General features: G+C 40.8%; 1 protein-coding gene across 1 annotated transcript; it reads right to left on the bottom strand.

Annotated features, from left to right (window-relative positions):
• Window positions 1–237: 237 nt before the first annotated feature.
• LOC142367784 (palmitoyltransferase ZDHHC18-B-like) lies at window positions 238–24,939 on the bottom strand. The gene is made up of 9 exons (XM_075449803.1): window positions 24,086–24,939; window positions 22,410–22,570; window positions 18,510–18,659; window positions 16,997–17,134; window positions 16,621–16,672; window positions 12,950–13,052; window positions 12,542–12,651; window positions 10,588–10,681; window positions 238–2,836 (listed from the first exon to the last, which is right to left on the bottom strand). The coding sequence occupies exons 1-9, from the start codon at window positions 24,346–24,348 to the stop codon at window positions 2,552–2,554; spliced, it is 1,356 nt and encodes a 451-aa protein (XP_075305918.1). The 5' UTR covers window positions 24,349–24,939; the 3' UTR covers window positions 238–2,551.
• Window positions 24,940–25,504: the final 565 nt, after the last annotated feature.

Genomic DNA, 25,504 nt, shown 5'->3' on the forward strand with positions numbered 1-25,504 from the left:
GACATGCAACCACAAGGTGATACATTCAGCCCTCTCTTCAGCCCACCACTGCACTCTGTCTTAAAACACCTGTCTGCTCCCCCAGTGTACTTTCTGACTACCAGGCTTTGCATTGAGTTTTCTTACGTGAGAGACTGCAGAAACTCACACATTTGATAATACTCTATATTTTCTTGTGAAAAAAAAAACCACAACTTACAAACATTATCATATTACTTACTTGTTAGGACAAGGGGACACAAAAAAAAACAAATTTATTAGATGAGTACCATTTTTAGAGCTGAGATACATTTCATAAACAGCTAGATATCCAGATTGTTATTCCACTTTGACCAGATCCTTTTACACCACCATATGATCATGTGTTATTGCTGCCATCTAGTGGTCAATTGCAACACTACAGTTTCATCAAAACAAACAGAACCGCTTCACTTGACTGAGTATTGATTTTCTTTCATTTCAACATGAAAATTGGCTTGAATAACCTTACAGTTCATACAAATACAGTCAACTTTCTCCTTACAAATGCAAATGCTTTACTTGCATTCAGTCTCATTTACTCATTTATGGGGTTGGGATGACTGGACACAAGCACAGCACACAAGAAGCGAGACGCTGTTTAAGTGAATTACAGGTGGACAGCTTGCGTGTGTGCCTATGTTTTGTTGCCAAGAGATGATTGTGGGGATTATTGCATTTTTGTGCATCTATTAACCACCAGATTCTACACAGTAATTGCATATTCAGTACCTAACCGGAAGCTTTCCACCTGAGAGCATACCAAAGCATCACCCATTCAAACAGAGAACTGTCAAACTACTCAAAATGATTAAGGGAGAAGGCGAGGACAGGGCTTGCTGTTGATGAGCTGAGGCTAGTGTGAGCAGGTATTGCAAAGGCAGCTTGAAAATATTGTCCAACAGTAATGACACAAGTATGGATCAGGTGGTGTCTGAAATGGTGTAAATAAAAAAAAACATTATATCCTGAAATACATCTTTAGTCTTTGCCATGCAATTGCATTCTCTGTTATTTTTATAGCACAAAAATCTGAAAAAGAGTTCACACCAATACAACTGATACAAATGTGTTTTCTGTGCAACTTTAAAGGGAAAATACACACAAAATTCACACTTTGCAATTTCAATCAACACCCTCAAACAAAAGAAACAGTCCTGTAGCATCTACATTTGAACTGACAAGGACCTCATATTGCTTCTATGGAGGTTGAGCCGTGAAAACGGAAACTCGCTGAACTCGATGGGTCAAGTGAAAGTTAGAGTTAGTAAATGCAGATCAAATAAAAAGGTAGAACTCAAATCTGCCAGACTTCACCACTATGTGATGGTAGATTATTTACAAATGTTTTCAAAATTTCAGATCTGGATACGTTTTGACACGTATAGAAGAAATGGATAATGATATATGAAGAGAAAGTCTGAAAGAATTTTTATTCTTAAAGCAACATCATCTGTGGACCAACACCACAGTGCTAATGGTCGTTTGTCAACCCCTCTGTCCACTCAGCTTTTACTAAAAGCCAATATGTGCCTGTTTCTCAAAAGTGCTCCTTTATTCACGTACTTAAAATCTCTCTTTGATGTTATCAGTGCAGACTCTGTTCCTGCTGTTCACCTGAAAGTTTCATTGTGTAGGGTTTAGGTGGATCTGTTATCAAAGATTCACCATAACTGCATTTTAATTTGTGTAAAAATGTTTCTATAAGAGCTTTTCCATTTCATGGTACAGTACGTTTCAGTCTGGTACAACTCTTTCTCTTGTCCTAACTCAGCTAGGTTTCCATGAGTGCAGAGCTAATTTTATTCATGGAAGCACTGCAGAGTATTGATTGGTCTGAACGAATCATCACCTGTGGGCATATGATCTTTCCCAAAAGGTACCGAAACCCTTCTGAATTTAAAGCCGACCGCAAACTCATGCAATACAATAAGTACCTTATATTCCTCAATACCTTTCATTTTCTAAGTTGCTTTGGATAAATCAATAAAATGCAAAAAAACATACACACAAATAAGTTGTTTGTCACCTTTTTGTGGCCTTGAAAAGGAAGGTGAACTAAGGATATTCTATTGTTTGCAATTTGCAACTTCACCAATAGATTTCACAAAATCCCACATATTGTCCTTTAAGGAAATCTGGCTCAACTTCCGTCTACAAACCGAGATATGACTTTTCAGATGACATATCCCCTACATATGAGGTGGATTTCCCTTTAAGAGCAATGTTACTGATATGCACGTTGATACGCCAGCTTTTTAAGCTTTGTTTTAACACAAGGACCATGAATAAAAACATTTGGCTTTGGCGCAGCACTTCCTAATGAGCTTTCCATCCCACTCATCCCATTAGCCACTGTGTTCCTCTTTCACTGTAGACACTAGAACACATCTTTATGATTGTCACACTCGGAGACCAGACCTGAAACTTTCACTGAGCTAACAGTGGTAAAGGAAAAAAAAATCATCTCTTGGATTTGACCATATTACAGCATGCAGGCTTCAAGCAAGTGTGTTTTCATTTGAGGAAGCTATCAGTGCAGTGCAGGGTCAGAGTCCGGTGGGTTAGGGGAAAAAGAGGCTTCGAAGGCTGGATTGGGAATATGCAAAGCAGCTTGTTTACGAGAGGTATTCCCATGGGACCTGGTAGTGTGATGGGACCCACAGCTCTTGGAGAGCTCCGGTGAGGGGTCAAAGTTCACTGCAGGGCTGTTGTCTGCACAAGGATGAGCTGTCTGAGGTTTCCCCTGAGGACATGACGTGGACAGGAGCGGAGAGATAGCTGCCGACTCCAGGAGGCCTTTAGTTCCCGGTGTGCACTGTGTAAGGGAAGGAACAAAGGGAACAAAGGGAAAAGAGACAGTGAAGTTAACAGGACAAACTGCATGGAGTTAAATGAGTTCAGTGACCACAGCAACAGTTGAGCTAGCTACAACTGAACTGCGCTTTAAAGCTAAAGAGCCTGTTTCATGCCATAGAATCGCATAGAATTACTCAGAGGACATCATATTCAATATTTGATTTAATACTGGCTTGTAAGTACAAAACTAGTGTGTTTAAATATTTGATGTTGAATTTTTCTGACTTTTAGTCTTCATCCTTAAAGCTTTTGATCTAGAAAGTGACACAGTACAAAAAGATTAGCCAAGAAATGTTCTGGCATCTGAATTTTGCATCTATCTCAAATCCACTGCTAGCTGTTGGTGCTAACTTACAACTATCCCATAGCTACTTGAAACTTCTGATTTCTAAAAGGGAAAAGCCAAAGATTTCCCAGCAGTTACTCAAGTTAGATTTGTTAGCCACAACATCAACAGCTGATCAAGTAAAAGTGAAATCTTTTGTTCTTTAACCGTGATGAAAAAAATTATTAAAGTATCCAAAGCATGCTTTTGAATTGGGTCACATGAACTGTAACTGTTGACAGGCATTTGTTGTCAATAACAAAGCTTGAAGGATTCGTGAGTAAAAGTTAAGGACCCAAACGCAAGCCTAACGGGGGAAGAAGGTGAGCACAAGCAGCGATGGTAATTTTTTTTTTTTTAAATAAAAAGTCAAAGGTGCTGCCAAGGCAGGATTAAAAGGCTACATTCAAAACTCAACAGAATCAAGGAAGGATCAAATAAAAAAAACACACAGGAACAACAGCAGCAGCAGCAGAAGCAACAGCGACATCAGTGATCTGACGGATGACAGGTTGACCAGTGAGCTACAAGCACTGGGAGGGTCAGTGAGTTGGATTACACGTGAGGGATTGACAGGAAAAAGGTGTGAATGAGACCAAGGAACAAAACTAAGACAACTGGGGACACCTAGGGGGGAGGACTGCAAACTAAAACAGAGAATACAAGGAATAAAGCTTTAACAAAATACCAAACAAGAACACAGAACAAAGACTAAACCAAGGCCCAAAGAAAAACCTAAACCAGGGCAAAGACTAAAAGACCAAAAGACAGGAAACCAACACACAAAAATCCAAGGACCATGACAGAAGCAACAAAGCATCTGCAGGTTGCCATTTTTCTTTTTCTCCTACTTTCAGCATTGACTGCATTCAGGTAAAAAATTCTGCTGAGTTAGGACTTCCCACCCATAGTGATTATCTAGTGCACTCATAGACTTTATAGTTATAGACATAAAAAAAATTCTAAACCTAAAATGGCTGCTGCATGCATGAAAAAGGAAAGCAAAGATACATTGTAGAAGGGGGAAAAAATGACAGTCTCCAAATGATCCCAATGGACCTTATAAAAGACACGGGTCCAACGCTAAGCTCTTAGCTATGAGAGGAATTGCCACCTTTCTGGGCCAAAGCTGCTCAGTCTCCTGGGGAGCTTCTGCTCCAGGATCGCCATTCTAGTTTAGATGACTAACCACGAAACTGCAAAAAGATGGGAGCGAAGAGAAAAGACAACTCAGGGGAACAAAAATATTTACATTTTCATTTAAGTTGTGTCATTGCTGCTAATATTTCTTGTGATTGGATATGGTCAGTAGTACCATGCACCAGTCCACATAGTAATAAAAAATGACATGGCTTAGCTGCTATTTAACTTTAGCTTCTGGTGTTAATGCTAATGCTACTGCTAACAATGGTATCTGATGTTATCAGAAGACCAGGGGCCATCCCATCACAGTGACTACTGTTTCTTAATCATTTTGTCTGTGCATTTGTAAGCAGTATACTGCGTACTGTATTAATATCAAATGGTATTGCTAGCCATGAAAACTGATAGCTAACCTGGTTAGTGAGCAAGCTCAACTACTTTTTAGATGTGTTGTACTTAAACAAATTAAAATCAGACTTTACATTCACATTAGATTTACACAATGAAACGTGTTGTTGCACAAATCAGAATGAATCTTTTAGGTGGAAAGAATCGTACAGACTGTGTTCTAAAATAAAGTTATTTCTTCCATCACTTCTCTTTTTTATGTCTAAGATCTATGGGGAATATGTGTTAGCCTGGGTGCCAGCCGAACTTAGCCCCGCCCATAAAATTTTTGGTCGGGAAGTTCAGTCTGGCCCCTAGCCTGGGAATTCCCATGCTGCTTTGCGCGCGATTTCATTCTCACTGCAAAGGCAGCCTGGAAACCACCGCCCTTATTTTTGCCTGAGTTAGGGAACCAATCACAGAACGGGGGGGGGGCAGCAAGACGATGACGACGTCTATGCGCGACACTGAAGCTTGTAGAGTGTTAATCCAACATGGCAGCGGACACAACGTTCCCGTTCGATGCAGCCTTAGAAAGTGTTTTAAGTAGCTTAGAGCGCAAGTTTACTTTTATTTTGCTTTTTTTTCTTCTTCTTCCTCGTCGAATTTCTGTCGCTCTACATACGTCATCTGGTATAAGTGATACAATTGGCTATGAATCGCGCGCAAAGCAGCATGGGAAGAACCAGACGCCATTTGATAGACACTCGTAGCGCCCAATAAACGGCTCTAGGCATTCGTAAACCACGCCTCAAATACGAGAAAATGCACACCTAGTTCCCAGACCACCATCTCATCCAGATGTGGACGCGTCAGCCAGGCTATGTCTGGCTCTGCTCAGTTGGGAAATCTCTATGCTCGACATCGCGACAGTCGAGCCAATCAGATCGCCAGGGCGGGCTCTATACGATGATGGACAGATGATCAACAGGGACATTATCGACTACGTCACTAAAGAGCGCTTGGTTTGACTTCGTTTGAAACAAACATGGCTGCCGCTGGAGAGCTCGGGTGTGTAGATTCTGCCATCGAGTCTGTTCTACAGGATCTCCACATTGCATTCATTTTGAAAGACGAACAGAGGAACGCGATAAAGGCTTTTATCGATAGAAAAAATGTTTTTGCCGTCCTTCCTACAACAAGTGTGTGTCGCTTAATCTACGTCACATACTACGTTGCTCTGATTGGTTGTAGGTCTATCCAATTGAGCGAAGAGGCATTTTTTTCTCCTGGTTCGGTTGAAACACGCCCCATACTCAAAACTCTATCCAGCGGTATCAGACTCACATTCTGACTAGAATCGTGAGTATGACGTAGTCAGGCTAAATATGAGTTGCAGTCTGCAACAGCATTTTTGCTTGCGGTACTAGTTAAAGGGTAATTCAGGAGATGATATGTGGAGAGAGAGGAACTTTGGCAAAGCTGTGTTTATACATCCACAGTCAAGCCTCCGATTATGTAACTCAGCTGTGTGCGTTGTCATTCTGCATTCGGTTCAAGTCGGGCCCATCCTAACTTTCTGAATTGGTTATAAATCAAACTTTAAGAATTCAAAACCCACAACCCAAAGAGTGAGCAACTGACTTAAATGACTGAAATAAACTCACCAGTTGTGTTTGAATATATGCGACAAGCACAGTGTAACTGGATACTTCAAATGGGGCAAATAAGCTCTGCCATGAAAAGGATGTCACGCATTGAGTGCGCTGTGGTTGTGCCAGAGAGTTGGGAAAGTTGCACAAGATATATATTATATTAAGATATTAAAACAACACTGCACACCTTTTATACAACATACCGATTAAAGTGTGTTCAGTTAGAGGCTTCTTCAGCTCCACTGCAACAAGCACAGCGACAGGCGTTCAATGTTGCCCACCAAAATACCTTCATATGTTAACTCTTTATAATCGCCATTTATTTAATTTTTTTTGTCTTCTGTTCAATGATATTGTGGAACGAGTCTAACTTGGATCTAACCGGGCCCTCAGAGCTGAGATGGTAATGTGCTTTGAACCAAGAGTGCCACGACATGACAGCTCTTTTCTCTCTCTCTCTATAGAGAATAGTTGCTCGTAATGCTGAAAAAAAGCTTTTATGGTTTCTTCTTAGAGTCACAGTCTCACATCATTTTCATGCAGCATGCATCAGAGCTACAGAGATATGGATTTATTCGCTCTCTTTTGCTGAACTTCTTGCTATGAGCGCATATCAAGGCGAATCTTCCTTCTATGCAACAATATTCCGTGTGCTTTTGGTCCGTTATCATTGAACAGACAACCGATAACGTTGCTGTATATTTTGAGGATCTTTCGTACTGTGTCCTGCTGTAAAACAAGTCCCGCTGGAATTGTCCATAAATAAAGCTGATATGCCATCAGTTGGTATCCTTTCATCTGTCTGTTGCACTGTGGTTCCTCTGTTTCACCGAAGCTGTTTTATTCTGAGAAGCACGGTTCACTTCAGGGACTCTGACATCTGAAAGCTTCCGGGGATTGGGTGAGTTTGGGCCAGTAATTTCCACATTTTCTCATTCATAAATCTGATTACCAAGAATAGCTTGATCAGGTCATCCAATGCATGAATGAAACAAACGATGGCGTCTTGGAGTGTGGTAAGGTTGATCCAACGTTACAACCTCCATAAACTGCTTGCAAATTCATGGTTATATAATCGCATAAAATATTTAAGATTTGTCTCATAAATTAGTGATTTTACCCACAGTTCACCTCACAAATCCTAGAAATTCACAGCCTTTTTTTTGGCTCTACCAGGTTTCTATAATATGAGACAGCGATGTTTTCATTTCGTGAATTACTTCATTAACTTCCTACTAATGAGTTTGTGGTCCATATTGCTAGAGTTAAGTTTTCTACACAGCTTGATGATAGGATCAGCATGATCACACATCACCAGTCAACAGTGAAGTGCTAGCAAAGATGCTAGTGCCTTCCTCTGAACAGGCTCAATTACTACTCAAAGTCAGGTCGCTTATATATGCTTAGTATTTTGGTTTTTTTTGCTTCGTGTCAGGAAACCGTACAAATCAGTCAGCCTGGTGGAATGGATGGGATTAAAGGTCAAACTCAAAGTCGAAACAATGAATTGACCCGTGAACTTTAGTTGAGGAACAACGTTTTATACGATAAGAAACGGTTCATAAAAGCCTTAAAGCTACAGCACACTCAATCTGATTAATGGTCATTTGTGTAGGATACAGCCCTCTTTAGACTTTTTTCTGAAGCAATTTATATGCCAATCCAAGGTCAGAATTTTTTTTTTTACCAATTTAGAATCTACTAAACCATGCCAAATGAAAGGAAAAGATGTGCACTTATAGGGTGAATCCACCAGAAATCATCGGGTACTGCAAAATCTCTCATGTTCTAGTCATTGGCCATCAGTGATGATGGCTCGTACTGTCGTTAAATCCTCTGCTGAATAAGATTCTCCATGCAGTTATTAGAGTATTTCTAGTATCGTCTGATGATATAATCTTGTGTTGACGTTTTAGTTTTCATGTCATCAACAAAACCAAACTTTTTAAAGTGCTTGCAAATCCGTGGCATGAAAAAGGACGAATTCAAAGATGACGGTGATGGTGTAGTGGAATTTTCTGAGCTATAGCTACACATACGTGCATTGGGAATTCATTTTGCATGTATAATCTCAACCCTATATAATGTTAAGATTATACATGCAAATGCATGCAACATGACACTGTATTAACAGAGTCCTGCTTCTTCCTGCTGCATTTGAGAAGCACATCAAGAGAAAGTTGTAGCTCAGCAGCTGAAGCTGAATTCATCAAGTCATGCAGAACAGCCAGTGGGACATGCAAAGACAGCAGCGTGCACACGCACTCTGAATTTTCTCTCGCTCTCTGAACAGAGAAAGCTCAAGCCTCGCTTTTCCTGCTCTAACAGCAGCTTATCAGCCAGTGCAGGACCCTACAAGGTCCAGACAATTCTCTTCCTAGAGTTGGTGGAGGAATGCAAGCAGAGACCCCCCCCCCCCATACAAAACAATGAGTCAGGACTGCGTGAACAGCGCACTGATATATGTGTTATACATAACTGTGAACCGAGAAGATGAGGAAAGAACAATGAGAAATGAGCACACAGGAGATGAAATGAATTGACAAAAGTTTAATTTGTGACACATCATATCATGACCAATGAAAAACTTCATATGGACAAATAAAATAAAAAAAACAGAAAAATGGAAACTAATGGAAAATTAACAGCTTTGTTTGTCTCAAATATTTTGGCACTTCAATCATTTATATGCAGAAAAACCGGGTGACAGGTGAGAACAAACACACAGTAACAACTGGGAACTGTTGGTGTCGAATAAGCTCTCTTACAGCATCACAAACTGCATCAGCTGCGTGTTCACAATATAAATTCAGTGGTAGAACCACTGACTCTGTGCACAGACACTTTAAAAACGTTAAGATAATTTTGAAAAAACTAAAGTGTGTTCCTCTTGTGTAAACAAAAGAGCTGTTGTGTGTTTCTACGTGTCAAACAGCTACTCGATATGAGAATATTGTGGCTCAGAGTGCAACCTAAGCTGAAGCACAGATACTACTGTAAACAAAAGGTGCTGTGCAGGTGCTCCAGGGATCCTTTTAGATTCCATCAGGGAGAACAACGAAAAAAAGACACTGTGAGGAGGAGGAGGAGGAAGAGGAGGAGGAGGAGATGGAAAAAGAATACGAGAGCTCGTCCCCTGCTCTCTTAACACCCTGAGCTGGCATAACAGTACAATAACCTGAATACTGGGGAATTTGTGCTGGTTAAAGGGGAACTGCTGTATTTTCAACATTAAGCCTCTTTTCTGAGTCGTCTGCAATGCTTTAGAACCCCCCTCACCGCTTTTTTGATGTTTACTGCTGTCTCCGGTATTTGCCTAATTTTGATTCTTCTCAACCCGCTTCAGAACGGCAAGTCATGTGCATGTCCAAAAAGGTCCGTAAAAGCACCATAAACGTCCGTTTTCAAAATCATCAACTCACCGGAGTGCTTACTGGTGTGCACTGGTAATCCATATCAAATTTCGTGGCGAAAAGTTGCTTCTGTTGTGTTTTATTTGACATTCTGTACTGGATGTTCGTTGATATTACTCCGCCACCGCTAAGAAAATACTGCGAGCATGAACGAGCTGCCAAATAAAACACGACAGAAGCAACTTTTCGCAACGAAATTTGATATGGATTACCAGTGCACACCAGTAACCACTCCGGTGAGTTGATGAATTTGAAAACAGACGTTTATGGTGCTTTTACGGACCTTTTTGTACATGCACATGACTTGCCATTCTGAAGCAGGTTGAGAAGAATCAAAATTAGGCAAATACCGGAGACAGCAGTAAACATCAAAAAAGCGGTGAGGGGGGTTCTAGAGCATTGCAGACGACTCAGAAAAGAGGCTTAATGTTGAAAATACAGCAGTTCCCCTTTAAATAAACTCAATAAAATAAAAATACTTCTATAGTGCAGAATTTCAAAAGGAAACCACAATATGTGCTTTTCCATGAGGTAAACGTGGCTAAGCTGCTCTCAAGTGCAGGTGGTTGCACTCGGATGACTAAATACCCTACAGCTAAAGACAGCATTCCAATTCATAACCACATCATAGACCTCTGACAGTAGTGTAAATACAGCACAGAGGGATTAACCTTTACATAACAGTCAACGACAGGCAGCAGACAGGGTTGGGTTGCGACTACAGCAGGCAACAAGGCTTCTCTCAGGCAAAGGAGGAGTTTTGTTCTGAGTCTGGGGGTACCGGCAAAGACGAAGGGGCGTTCTGCAAGTCAAAAGCCAGCTGAGAAGATCCTCCTACCACGTTTACCTCGCTTTTAGTGGCCAGAGCGGGCAGCTCGATGTCCGCGCCGCCAGTCTGTGCGGACTCGTCCGTGGGCAGGAAGCCTCGTCTGTCAATCAAGCTGAAAGAAAAGAGGTCCAAATGATTACAAGCTCCTCCTTTAGTATCGGTGTCTCCTTTACACCGTGCAACGGCAGTTAGATGGTGTTTTGAACAGCAGGTTTGAGAGCTAAAGCTCAATTTAGTGTTTGGATATTTCAGTAAAATTTAAGAGGAAAAAAGTCAAAGTAAATGCTCAATAATATGCGAGTCAAAGGTGACAAAACTGATAAAAACATTTATTATGAAGTGTTAAACAAATTCACTGTCAGATGTATCAAATGCAAAACACTGTTTGCATTGAAGACTTTTTTATCTCCTGTGGTGGACTGTCAGCCAAGCGTTGCCATGAGCAACGTCATCATTCATGTGCAATCCTTGTTTTTTTTGCCACTTTAGTGTGGAGGCAGGCGTGGATATTTATTTGGTTACATTTTACTGTTTGAGCCACTGGACATGGGACGCTAACCCATGGGATTAGGTGAATGGGAATGGTAAAAGTAAACAGAAAATATGTGCTCACATGGGTGTTTTTTGCCTGCTTTGGAGAAGACTTGATGTGGCAGTGGGAGGAATGGAAACCGCTTTGTCAATTGCATCTGACCTGGCAAAGAATTGTGTGAAAATGATGCGATTCATCAGCTGTTTTCGGGAAACAATCAATGAACCCGAGTCTTCACAAACATGATACAATATCTCAGAAATTCCAAGAGATTGAACTAATGAAGGAGTGCCCTCTCCATTTTTCTCTTGTGGATGTCCACTGTCGTTGTTTTGTTTCTCCTCAAGGTTAGAACTCTAGTGTCCGGCGTAGACAACTACTTCTTCTCCTGAATTACAACCACTAGTGACACAGCCTATGCCACCACCCTCCAGCAACAGCCATTTATTTGCTTCAAATCAGTTAATAGAAACACGGATTGCTTCAGATTTGCTCCGGTAGTGAATTAAAACCAGGATAGTTAGTGTAAAGTGAGGCAGGCCATTATCCAAACTTCTACAATTCTTAAATGAAAGAGTACAAGGATAAATAGATGGTGTTAAACTCCTAGCAGGACATCTCGGGAAACTGGATGCCTCTACTTATTCTTTTGTTTAAAATAGGCTATAGGCTAACCAGATGTTGGTGCATTGCAGCCAGCTGACTTGTGACACCATAGATCAGTTACATTTTGCACGCATGAGAAGCTTTGGTGCAGCTCACCCAAACTGCAGTATGGCTAGAACTGCATGCACCTCTGAAAGGTACTGATTGGTTTCTGCAGCTGGATACAGAAGCCATGAACTGGTCTTGAGACAGCGTGAAAGCATTTGACTGCTTTCATACTGTCGATTGATACATAGAAATCCAGTTTCAATTGCAGTCACTTTAAGAACGTTTATTTTCGAGGACATATTCTTGGGATAACTTCAGTAAAGAATTAGCCTGGCTGACGCGTCCACATCTGGATGAGTGTCTATCAAATGGCGTCTGGTTCTTCCCATGCTGCTTTGCGCGCGATTCATAGCCAATTGTATCACTTATACCAGATGACGTATGTAGAGCGACAGAAATTCAACGGGGAAGAAGAAGAAAAAAAAGTAAAATAAAAGTAAACTTGCGCTCTAAGCAACTTAAAACACTTTCTAAGGCTGCATCGAACGGGAACGTTGTGTCCGTTGTGTCTGTTGGATTAACACTCTACAAGCTTCGGTGTAGTGCATAGACGTCGTCATCGTCTTGCTGCCCCCCCCCCCCGCCGTTCTGTGATTGGTTCCCTAACTCAGGCAAAAATAAGGGCGGTGGTTTCCAGGCTGCCTTTGCAGTGAGAATGAAATCGCGCGCAAAGCAGCATGGGAATTCCCAGGCTAGTAAAGAATGTTATAATATTTGGAGACCAACCTGGGTGGAATGGGTGCACAGAGGACAGAACAACAGTTGATGAAGATGTTTTTATGACTGTATGGGTTGGTAACATCTTCTCCGCTCTTCCCTGACCAGGAGCCTTTTATCTGGAAAAAGAAAAATGCAACGGTTAAACTTTTGTTCCCCTCTTTGCTCAGTGATAATGAACAAATGATATCTCTTTTTATTATTATCATTTCTTATATTCCAAGAATTATCCGAAGGTAGAACTTTTCTTTCTTCCCACTATGCATTATTCAGTTAAACACCTCCTCACACAGTATCACCACATGAATGTGTTTTATCATTATTTTCCAAACGCGTTTACTTTCACTTCGCTTGCATCCTAAAACGAACGAGTCGCCAAATTGAGCAAAAGCGTAATCGCTTGTCTTTAGTACTCACGTCTTCGTTAGTGGTCAGATTGGAAGCAACCAGGTATGTATGGAAGCCTGAGAGGCCCAAGATAGACCATACAGAGAAGAAGCATATCACCAGCTCCACTGCAGTGAAGGATTGAGTCAAGGAGGGCATCATTATGTTGGAGGCAGGACTGAGACACATGGCGATTGTAGAAATGGAATTATATACATATAATTATGTAAGTGGACCGCCGAGACTTCACACACTGGCCTGTGCAATACAGTTTGTAAGCCTTGTTTTTTTGGTGTAGCCGTATTAGAACTATTGGTTGTAACAGAAGGGTTTTAATTGAAACATAAACCACAGTGAGCTGAAAAAAATGAACGTCAGAATGACCTGTGGATTTGGTATTTCATTCAAGAACATGATGCTTAAATGGGAGTCTCCTGGAGCCAGTTCCTAATGAGCGTCAGTGGTGTTGTACTGTAAGGCATCTCTGGGTTAGTTTAACATTTCAGATCCATTGGTTGCATCCAACATTCATTTAAAAAGAGTTAGTGTCTCCAAGCGTTTTAAATAGCTGTTTATCTCTAGGTTTTAACTAACTGCCTCACACAAAAAAGTCCATAAATGGGGTTTTTCTCCTATTTGCATAATCTCAACTTCCCCATTGGTGACTGACACAACTGCCTCAGAACAGCAGCAGAGGAACAGAGTGGTGGGATCAATAGGAGAGAACTGAGACTAAAGAGATTCTTTACATTGAGAGAAATATCTTAATGTTACTTTGATGGCCAGGGATGAATATTTAAAGGTTTACTTATTGAGAAAAAAAAACTCCAAAACTCTGGCTGTTCAAGTTTGCAGGAGATTTCTACATCACGCTCCCAGCTTTGAGAAGAAATATCAAGCCGACTCTTTTTTATCTCCATCCAACTTCAACAGTTCAGATCATGCCGCATTTGCTGCACCTCAACAGTGGGATGTCCAAGCGGTTTGCCTTTGCTTCCCATTTAACCTTCGTCTTGTGTTCCCTGTTACCATCTCTTATGTTAACGGGTTGGTTTTGACCCGTGTTTTAATTTAGTTGTAAAATACACTAAAAACAATCATCCATCATCCAATTTGTTTTCTCATCTCTTGGTTACCTTGTTAGGCTTCTTTATCCATAAAAATATTGGTTTTAATATTTTTGGTGTGGGCCCCTGGGCCTTGTTTTTGTCAGTATACCCCTCAATTTCAATAAAAACAAAAATGTAAAATGAACCTCAAGAGAATCAATAAATAAAAGGTTGTTATGTCATCTGACTATTACTGAGGGGATTTAGAACACATCTCTTAAATAAATTAGTTTTATTTATTTTTTCATTTTAATATTATTAAAGGTAGGGTAGGAGATCCTGGATTTTGAGTCCAGTGAAGCTGCATTTTGAAAATACACAGGTAAAAAGTCCCAACCCTTTTCTTCACTTTTCCCCCGAAGCCACGCCTCTAGAGTACATGAACGCGCACGAGCACAAAGGTGCACGAGCGCTGTTCTGACAGCAAGCATCGATCGTTGCCGTATTTAGTATTTAGTATATGCTAACTATACGTTTAATAATGCTAGGTGCTAGCCAAGCTGGCTCTAGTTTAGCTTCCTGCCAAGCTTCTGGACGCGTAATTCGTTCACGGAGCAGGGTACGTGCACAGGAGGAAGGAGGGGGAGGGAGGAGCAGATTGCAGTTTGATAGACGGCATCAGTATCCAATCATTGTGAACGGTCCGTTCAGTATGATTGGATAGTGTTTTTCCTAGATTGTACGTTCTAGAGGCCACTAAAAATTTTCATATTTGTGTCAAAACTTTTAATTAATTGGTTGCAATGGGGGTGTGAAGAGTATTTCAAGCAATATGTAAAGAAATGTTCCAGAAAAAGATCCCCTACTCCACCTTTAACTATAGTAACATCTATGGTGTTACGGGTCAGTTTCGACCCATATATTTACTTCAAGAAAAAGGCAAAAAAGTCTCTTTTTTTCAGCAATAGAACTTTAGTACAAACACAAAATGAAAAGCAGTGTGTTGGCTGAACTTGGGATTTCAGTTTTGGCTGTAATTATTGCTTTATAATCTTATTTTTATAACTGGGTCGAAACCGACCCTAACAACACAAAGGTCTTAATTTCAACTAGAGCATTTTATAATTTAGTGAAAACAATTTTTTTTGTTTTATTTTGTTGAAATAGACATTGACGCACAGACAAAGTCATAAAGCCTTGATGCAATAAACACATTTATATGGTTATGTTATGCATTTAAAACCTAAAAACGGGTCGGTGCCGACCCTAACACAAGACGAAGGTTAACAGAAAATTCCCATCAGCAATTAAATACCTCACATAAGATGAGAAAGAAATAAGCTAATCATGCTGCACCAGTACTTTGTTTACAGTTTTATATTCTAAAAAGGAAATCCAACTTGGTCGTTGTTGTTTTTTTTTTTCCACGAGTCAGACTTTGGAAATTCCAATTTTCAAATTTGTCCTTGAATGCACTGTCGTCAAACTTTCGTTAAAAGTAGCCAGTTCCAAACATTAGATGCAAACAAACCGTGAAGCCCAGGGTTAAGGGAGCCAATGTGCGACTGATTTATTTTACTTGACTTTGAAAGGAAAAAGCAACAAACCTTTAAAGGGATAATCCGGCGTAAAATGCACTTTAGATCAATTTACTGGATGTTGGGAGTACATACGTTGAGTTGACATCAAAATCATGTCATTCGGATGCGTTTTGAGAATTTCGATTTGACCGTTTTTAGCCAAAAGTCGTTAGCCTGGAAGTGAACGGGGCATATAACTTCGCCGCTATAAAACACTATTTTTATACCTCTTCTACAGCTCCAAACAACATAACACTTACGTGGCAGTGAGTAGAGGGTCCCTAAAGCCAAACCGAAGTGTCCCGAGGTCTTCATGTGGTCGGATAGAGAGTCCAGAATGAATTTAATCAAGCCAGTACCTTTCCGGAAATGTTGCTGCTGCAGCTGCCGCTACAGACCGTGGTGAAGTTGTTTTGATATTGGTTTAAAAAAAAAAAGACACCTTATTTCCTTATTGTGAATATCTGTCGAATATCCAATATCAAACCAACTTCACCACGGTCTGTAGCGGCAGCTGCAGCAGACACATTTCCGGAAAGGTACTGGCTTGATTAAATTCATTCTGGACTCTATATCCGACCACATGAAGACCTCGGGACACTTCGGTTTGGCTTTAGGGACCCTCTACTCACTACCACGTAAGTGTTATGTTGTTTGGAGCTGTAGAAGAGGTATAAAAATAGCGTTTTGTAGCGGCGATACTCGATGCCCTCATCACTTCCAGGCTAACGACTTTTGGCTAAAAACGGTCAAATCGAAATTCTCAAAACACATCCGAATGACATGATTTTGATGTCAACTCAACGTACGTACTCCCAACATCCCGTAAATTGATCTAAAGTGCATTTTACGCCGGATTATCCCTTTAATTACTGTCCAAACTCTGGTTAGCTACGTTTCAATCTGCCAGAACAAGGGACATTTAAACTGAATGGGAAGAATCATGCAAAAAAAAAAAAAAAAGAATTCAAATATACCATTATAAATCAATTGTATTGCTCTGCTCCAATTGGAAAATCTCAGTATTAATTTTGCTGAAGAAATCTAAACCATATTTGCCATTGAAGGATATCTGCCAGGACTCTCTTGAAGAGCAAACACCAGGCCGTTCCCACCTTGTGCCCCTAAAAGAGAGGGGAAGAAAAAAAATGACTGCGAGTACAGCAGGTTCCAACTGTGTTTCTATGACTTCAAAGAGAAAGATGTTGTGCCAGGAATCCTAAGCTATCGATCCCAATGTAGTTTTCCTTATTTCTACTGCAGTATTCATTTTATTTTAACGTTTGGTGCTTCAGACTTAAGAATAAAATCGAATGTAATGTGTCTCAAGGATAAAAAAAGACACCTAAGCAGCGCACACTCAGACAAATATTGACAGCGTTTGCCAGTTGCTGTGTGAGTCAGCTGTTAGATTCCAGAATGTTTTCCAACCGTGCAACACCACGTACTCAGTGCCAAGTGTGTAGTCACGCAGCCGAAGATGAACGCCGTCAGGAAGGCCAGTGACACGATGAAGGTGTAAAAGAAGCGGTAGTTGCGTTTCCCGACGCAGTTGCCCACCCAGGGGCAGTGGTGGTCGAATCTCTCTGAGGGATAAACACAGAATTCATGGTGAAACGCAGACATCTGAATTGAAAGGAATGCTGTGTCGACCTTTGGGAAATACTCTAGAGTAGGGGTGGGCGAAAAAAAAATCGATTTATGTACATATCGCTTATGGGATGATTTTAAAGGAGAACTCCGGTATTTTCAACATTAAGCCTCTTTTCTGAGTCGTCTGCAATGTTTTAGAACCCCCCTCACCGCTTTTTTGATGTTTACTGCTGTCCCCGGTATTTGCCTAATTTTGATTCTTCTCAACCTGCTTCAGAACGGCAAGTCATGCGCATGTCCAAAAAGGTCCGTAAAAGCACCATAAACGTCCGTTTTCAAAATCATCAACTCACCGGAGTGGTTACTGGTGTGCACTGGTAATCCATATCAAATTTAGTTGCAAAAAGTTGCTTCTGTCGTGTTTTATTTGACATTTTGTACTGGATGTTCGTTGATATTACTCCGCCACCGCTAAGAAAATAGTGCGAGCATGAACGAGCTGCCAAATAAAACACGACAGAAGCAACTTTTCGCCACAAAATTTGATATGGATTACCAGTGCACACCAGTAACCACTCCGGTGAGTTGATGATTTTGAAAACGGACGTTTATGGTGCTTTTACGGACCTTTCTGGACATGCACCATGCTTGCCGTTCTGAAGCAGGTTGAGAAGAATCAAAATTAGGCAAATACCGGAGACAGCAGTAAACATCAAAAAAGCGGTGAGGGGGGTTCTAAAACATTGCAGACGACTCAGAAAAGAGGCTTAATGTTGAAAATACCGCAGTTCTCCTTTAAAAATAGATTTTTCTCCCCTGAATCGATTTTTACCCTTGTCCTGTCCAGCATTATGGCAGCAGAATTGTAATCTGAATACCGTTTATGCTAAACACATTTGCTATGCCAAGGGAAGCTTTATCGATTATATTCCATCATATCCGTGTCCAGATAAACTTCATCAATTCATTACATTAAGTTATGTTAAAACCAGCCCACATTTGTGCTGTGTGGACATTTCAATTCATTTTGTAACTGTAAACTTTAAAAAATGCCTCTTTTTGTCTCAGTTGAAATAAATGTCAGCTGCTGGACTGACTGACACAGACTGATGTGCGTTCATTCTAGAAGTGTATGATTCAACTTGTTTGTTTTTTTAAGGAGGAAGAAAATTGCAATTATTGATTATATCGAATCGCAATACTTGGAGAATCGCAAATATCAAGAATCGTGATACAAATTGAATCGTGACCAAAGCATATCGTCCCACCCCTACTCTAGAGTAATGACCAAAGTGTAGCAGTGCAGCCCCGTGGGTCCTCCTCCATTAATGATGAGTTTAAATGCCACAGAGTGCGCCCACGGCTCACCCACGCAGTTGTCACACAGGCTGCAGTGGGAGGTGCGCGGAGGCCGGAACATCTTGCAGGTGAAGCAGTACTTTAGCTTGACCACCTGCTGGTTGATGAGGACTTCCTTGGTGCGTGGTGGAGGCCGGTAGCTGGTGTTTCCAGTATTGTCTACACAGAAAACCATAAAAAAAAAAGTTTAATATTCAAATTCTGTTGACACACTTGCATTGCACTCACTCACACAGGTGTTCGGTCCTCGCTCCTGGGGATGTGTAGCTGAGCACACAGACTGTACACATCATGCACTCCAATTTCAATATTTCCATCAGTTAATAATCATGATAGTCAAACCATTCCTAACTCGACATTTGACCAACAGCCCAAATTCTGACGGTACTCTGTACTCTTCACTGTCCTAAGTAACACAGAAAAGTCATAATTATCTCGAACAAAGCTCAATCTTGCTGAACTTGGACACATAAGATTGCCACTTTTTTTATTCCACTTGCCATCTAGGGGTGGGTATTTGCAAAGAAGTCACAATTCGATTTGAATCACGATTCACATGCCACGATGCGATACTATCACGATGCATCACGATACTTGAATTATTGCGATGCATTGCGATATTTTCACTGAACATACTTAAAAAATAAAATAAAATACAGCCATTACCAGTGGCTGACTGGCTGTGTATGATCTGTCTTCAATTGATACATAACTCAAAGCAAATCAATTCATAACTGTATTTATTGAAACAACTTTTGGAGGTATTGCCATTAAAACAAATATTACTGGACACACTCATCACAAAAAGTGCATAGGATTTATAATGTAATGTAATGTAATGTAATGCCTGATTTTAAATTCATTTAAATGATTTTATTTGTTTCTCTTTATATTATTTTATGTATTTTTAATGCTTCTTGCACTCCCTGCTGCAATGCTTTTATTTTATGTAAAGCACTTTGAACTGTTTGTACATGAAATGTGCTATACAAATAAATTTGATTTGATTTGATTAATAAAACTTAAAATAACAAAATAGGGATGATCAGTACAGACAAAAAAAAGTGCTTTATAAAACTATAAAAAAATAAAATAAATATTGCAAACATCCCTTGCAGCGCAATGCATCAATTAACTGTGTCCTATCATTAAAGGCATAACCCCCCCCCCCAAAAAAAAAAAATAAATAATCGATACTTGGCGTCAAAAATCGATGCAGATCGCGAAAATTAGAATCGCGATGCATCGTCATGACGATTATTTTGCACACCCCTATTGCCATCCCCAATAAAACAGGTCTGACCACATCATGATGGACCTTTCTTCCATCAGGTTCCGACTACAGCCGAGCTGCAATTTTACCAGAGAGGTTTTTATTTTATCGCTCGTTTTGACCTTGACCAATAGGAGCACAGAGCTGGTTTCATTTCATAACATGTTGATTTGAGACATTCGTTCGTCTTTTTTGTGCGACCCACAAATAAGTCCACTTTTTTTTGGGGGGGGGGGGGGGGGGATTTCAACACATGGAACCGAGTGTTGGAATTCATGTTTCCGGCAGCTGGTCACTGGGTCCGTATCAGCCGGTGCAGGTGGCGTAGGTCCCGTTCAGAACCAGCGTACACACCATATGCCCGATACAGTCCCAACCGGGTCGTTTCAGTGCTGAGCAGTGACAGATCGGCGCCGTTTTAAGGTGACCACTCCTCAGGCCGCCAAACATTATTTCCCAACATCTAAAAGTCGTCCTCCCCCCTCGCTGCTCGTCACCCGTATGTGCCAGCAAAAGGAAAAAGCAACAGACCCCCTGATACCTCAAACCTAGTGACATCTTTGTGAACGCCAGCATTTTGTGTTATGATTAGCATGTCTACCAACTAATGGCAAGATTTATAACTCTACTGTAGTCAACTAATGAGTGATCATCTCACGAGGCTATAATATTGTGTAATCTGAATCCAGCTTCATTGGTGTAGCGTTTGTTACCTCCCAAATTTCAAATGTAGTTTGGCCCAACGTCATCTTAAAGCAGGGCTACCCAAATCCGGTCCTCGAGGGCCGACGTCCTGCAGGTTTCAGATGTTTCCCTGCTTCAACAGCTGATTCAGATGAAATGGAGCTCTTCAAAAGGTTGTTAAACCAGCTGATGAAGCATCGATCTGAATCAGGTGTGGTGGAGCAGGGAAACATCCGAAACCTGCAGGACGTCGGCCCTCGAGGACCAGATTTGGGTAGCCCTGGTTTAAAGAATTGTTCAGTTTGGCAGGATTAATGCCATAAGATGTAAGAAGTTTGCTACTTTAAAGGAGAACTGCGGTATTTTCAACATTAAGCCTCTTTTCTGAGTCGTCTGCAATGTTTTAGAACCCCCCTCACCGCTTTTTTGATGTTTACTACTGTCTCCGGTATTTGCCTAATTTTGATTCTTCTCAACCTGCTTCAGAACAGCAAGTCATATGCATGTCCATAAACGTCCGTTTTCAAAATCATCAACTCACCGGAGTGGTTACTGGTGTGCACTGGTAATCCATATCAAATTTCGTTGCGAAAAGTTGCTTCTGTCGTGTTTTATTTGGCAGCTCGTTCATGCTCGCACTATTTTCTTAGCGGTGGCGGAGTAATATCAACGAACAGATATAAAACTTTCTTATACGTCATAAAAGACCATTAGCACAACAGATCTGATGACGAAGCTAGCTTTCATTAGGGCGTCACGCATCTGTAAAACAATCTGCTAAAACAGAGGTTTGTGAGCCGTCAAGAGACCTGTGTGTCAAATTCCATTTACAGCGTCGTGATCCGCCAGAGTGCTTCAGTAAACCAGTACGTAGAGTGCAAGCAACCTGGAAGAGCCCCACCTGAACAGAATTACCTCAATAAGAATGACAACTCCTAAACATCTTCTTGTGAAAAGGTTCAATACAAGATGTATCATAAACTCATTTCCATCGCACACTTTTCCACCCAGAGCACAAGTATCTGTTGTTGTTTATCATCTTGTTTGGGCAGGAAATGCCTGCTTAGAATTTGTTTGTAACAAAGATCCAAGATCTAGTTTACACAAGAGGTTGAAAATTCCACTGTTTAAGTACTTTTTTTTCCACCTGAAAATGCCTGGTAACTGAATACTGAGTCAAACTGTATGACCAGAGGGTTCTAAGTATACATTTCACCCCTATGCCACAACCTTTGTTTCAAAAATAGTTGAAGCACAAAGTGTTACAGTTGAATAAGACAAACATCTTATATCACCACTGCCTAAACTTTGGTCACGAGTAGGAGTTTCCAAGGTGAACAAGATGCCAATTTCAGACAGCAAAGTCATCATATCAAAGAAAGCCTCGCGGAAAGGAAAAGCACTGTTGGCGAGGCACGAATCTGACAGCAAACATAACTGATGGAGGACTTTAAACTGCTCTGGAGCACAAAATGAACAGATGGGAGTAAAGAAATTGGCAGAGAACCTTATCAAAGGGATTGCAAATCTTTCGGTCCAAATTTAAGAGGCAGCGTGACACATTTCTTTCAGAGAACCGCCTTACTGAAATCAATGTGACATTTACAACACTTCAGAAGTGGCAGAATTTACTTGGGGCCTTAAATGAGACAAAGCTGCCATTACCATGAAGATGAGCTGTCAACAGCGCAAGCATTGACCGTTTTATCAGAATTTGTTTGGTTTAGTTTCAGCAGGAGCAGAGCGGCGCTTTCAGCCTCAGTTACGGTGGCTGTTCTACGGTAAAAATCAGTTACGGAGGACCACATGGTGAGCTGGTCTCACTTCATTATGTAGACCGACAGAAATCCTGCTAAAGAAGCAAACCGTAAACACTTAAAAGCATTGCATTTCAGTCCAAAACACTTCAATGAAGTTGCGCTGTCGGTGCTATGTCTGAATTCACCCCATACCAATCTGTCTCTCAATGTCCGCCGCCTCGTCTGGCGTCGCTCTGGGCAGGATGCCAGGATCGGTGAAACTGGTCTGGAGAAGAGTAATGACCACGAACACAAAGAGGACACCTCCGATGGCGGGTATACAGCTGGTCAAGTGTTTGACCAGGAAGGGGCAGCTGTGATGGAGGGGTGGGTACAGACAAGAGAGAAAAACAAATTACCACGAGAGACTGATTCAATCAAAGACTGTGAACAGTACACAATAATGCGCCGTCTCATATGACCAGGCCCACTTTGTCTCCACTTCCAAGGGATCCGGTCTTAATTAAAAGCTGGTGCTTTTAATCACCATGTTAAACCCTAGAGGCAGACAACACACTTTTCAATACGTAGTCGCGGAGATGTGGATCTTCATTGTTAAGCACTGCTCTCTATGTACGATGTAAAACTGTTATGTAACGTCAACAGCTGTGAGAGGGAGGGAAAAAGAGACCTTAATGAACCCCCAAGACAGATATTCACCCAGTGCAAGTGGCGGGTCACACGGAGCTTAGGGAAGTACTAGAATAAGGCGACATGATTAAATCTCTCATCCTCAACTTACAATTTGTAAGAGGTTACTCTTGTAGAAAAGCAGTGAAGACCATTTATGAATGAGTAGGGCCTCTTCTAGAGTCCGGCTTAGATTTCACACCCCAGGCAGGAGTCAATTCAATAAAATGTTAATTCAATAAGATGGTTTTCGCATCTCTTGAGAAATGTCTTCCCTTACATACATATACATACATGGGCGTCGCACCCGTGGGGGATTTTTATGGCCCTGTTCTGCATTTTCACAAATCAGAAAAAGGTTTCACAAATCCCAAACAAGGTTTTAATGAATCTACAGCCTCTTTAGAATAATTCCATCCAGATTTGAGCAGTCTAACTAATGTAGTTTCCATACAGGACCTAGTTTAGGGTGATGAGAATACAAAAAAATGCAGTAAAATGGCCTTGTTCTGCATTTTCACAAATCAGAAAAAGGTTTCACAAATCCCAAACAAGGTTTTAATGAATCTACAGCCTCTTTAGAATAATTCCATCCAGATTTGAGCAGTCTAACTAATGTAGTTTCCATTCAGGACCTAGTTTAGGGTGATGAGAATACAAAAAAAATGCAGTAAAATGGCCTTGTTCTGCATTTTCACAAATCAGAAAAAGGTTTCACAAATCCCAAACAAGGTTTTAATGAATCTATAGCCTCTTTAGAATAATTCCATTCAGATTTGAGCAGTCTAACTAATGTAGTTTCCATATAGGACCTAGTTTAGGGTGATGAGAATACAAAAAAAAATGCAGTAAAATGGCCCTGTTCTGCATTTTCACAAATCAGAAAAAGGTTTCACAAATCCCAAACAAGGTTTTAATGAATCTACAGCCTCTTTAGAATAATTCCATCCAGATTTGAGCAGTCGAAATGCAAAAAAATGCAGTGAAATGGCCCTTTGTGCCCATCCATCTAATTCGCGAATTGGATGCCAACTTCAGCGACGTGTCTATGGGCTTGATGTGGTGCTCATGTGCCCCCCCCCCACATTTAAAATCACTGCTCCGCCCCTGTATACATACACACCATTCCCATGTCAAAAGGACAACTACTTGACTAACAAATAAGACAGCATAGAGACTCTACTGGTAAATAAACTCACTCAAATATAAAGAATAAACCACTTGTGACGAGGATGAGGCCCAGAGTGAGGGGCAAGACCCCACTCTGGCGAGCCACCATGATCCGTCCATCGCAGCAGAAGCGGTTCTTCCCGGGGAAAACTTCCCACTTTCTCTCGGGTCGTTTCGGCTCCTTTTTCTTGTCCGTGTCGTCTGCATGTGGAGGTGGAGGTGGAGGTGGAGGGGTCGGAGCGGGCGTCGGAAGTGCCTGCGGGTCGATTTGCTGATACTCACAATTCTTCATTATATACAAACACAATGGAGTGCGGTTGCTTTGTCACCCTTTCGGACAAGCACTGACAAGCATCACTCGCTTCAGTGTGCTTTCTTTAAGGCTGGCAGCCGGAGTAGATGTCGTCACACCACGAAGAAAAACAAGCTAATCCCATACTATGGGAATTCAGTGAATAAACCCCCAAAATGACGCCTTTTTTTTTTTTTTTTTTTTTTTTTTTACTTTCCATGCTTCTTTATCAAGTCTTCTTTATGCATGTCTCCAGGAAGACTTCGCACAAATCCAGGCGATAATCCACTGCCCATCGTTAGCTTCTTAGTTCCCGTGCTCATACAAGCCAGCTCACCCAGCTGTGGAATTACTTCACATCACTAAAACCCAAAGTACCGTCAACACTGCTAGCTTGTTAGCTTGCTCGAATTAGACATTTTAGCCAACCTATTGGGTTTTGGTTGCTTAGCTACCGCAACCCAATACGCAAAAATGAGATTGAGCACAAAAAACGTTGTTATTTTGAATGCATATATATATATATATATATATATATATATATACATTCATAAGACTACTCACAACACTATCCAGGAACGGGTCGTTCAGGCAAATTGCTACTTTGGCAAACTAAATAAAAAAAATAGCGTTGTTTCCGGTTTTCTTTCGAAATGTTTGTTTAAAAATGACGTCATAACTGGAAGATTTGATTTGGAAGATGGATGGATGGCAATATTTTACTGTATTTTTATCCATCTTTGTTACTGACACGATGGCAAAATGTATATTTTGTGTTTCTGCTCAAAACCAATAAAAAATCTGTTTTTAAAAAAAAAATGACGTCATGAGAGAGTGACATATAAAATTAAATGGTCACATAATATCGTATCAGCTATTTCCTATATCGGCGCTTTTTGTCTTTTCTTTTTCATATATATCTGTTAATTGTAAATGGCAAAAAAAAATATCCAAACTTCCGGTAGTGTTGTTGCCACTCTAGGTAACTTGATGCAGCCTAATAAATGGGTACTTTCGGCGTTGTCGTCAGTGGCACCGGAATTTTGTCAAAATAAAGGTGTAAAAGAAGTGTTTCACCAAAATGTCCCTAATGATCCAAGGGTAGTCCTCCTCGGTTCAATCCCAGAAGGTTTTGAGGGAAGAGCCAAAATTTACC

The sequence above is a fragment of the Odontesthes bonariensis genome, chromosome 18 (assembly GCF_027942865.1).
Source record: "Odontesthes bonariensis isolate fOdoBon6 chromosome 18, fOdoBon6.hap1, whole genome shotgun sequence".
Taxonomy (NCBI): Eukaryota; Metazoa; Chordata; class Actinopteri; order Atheriniformes; family Atherinopsidae; genus Odontesthes; species Odontesthes bonariensis.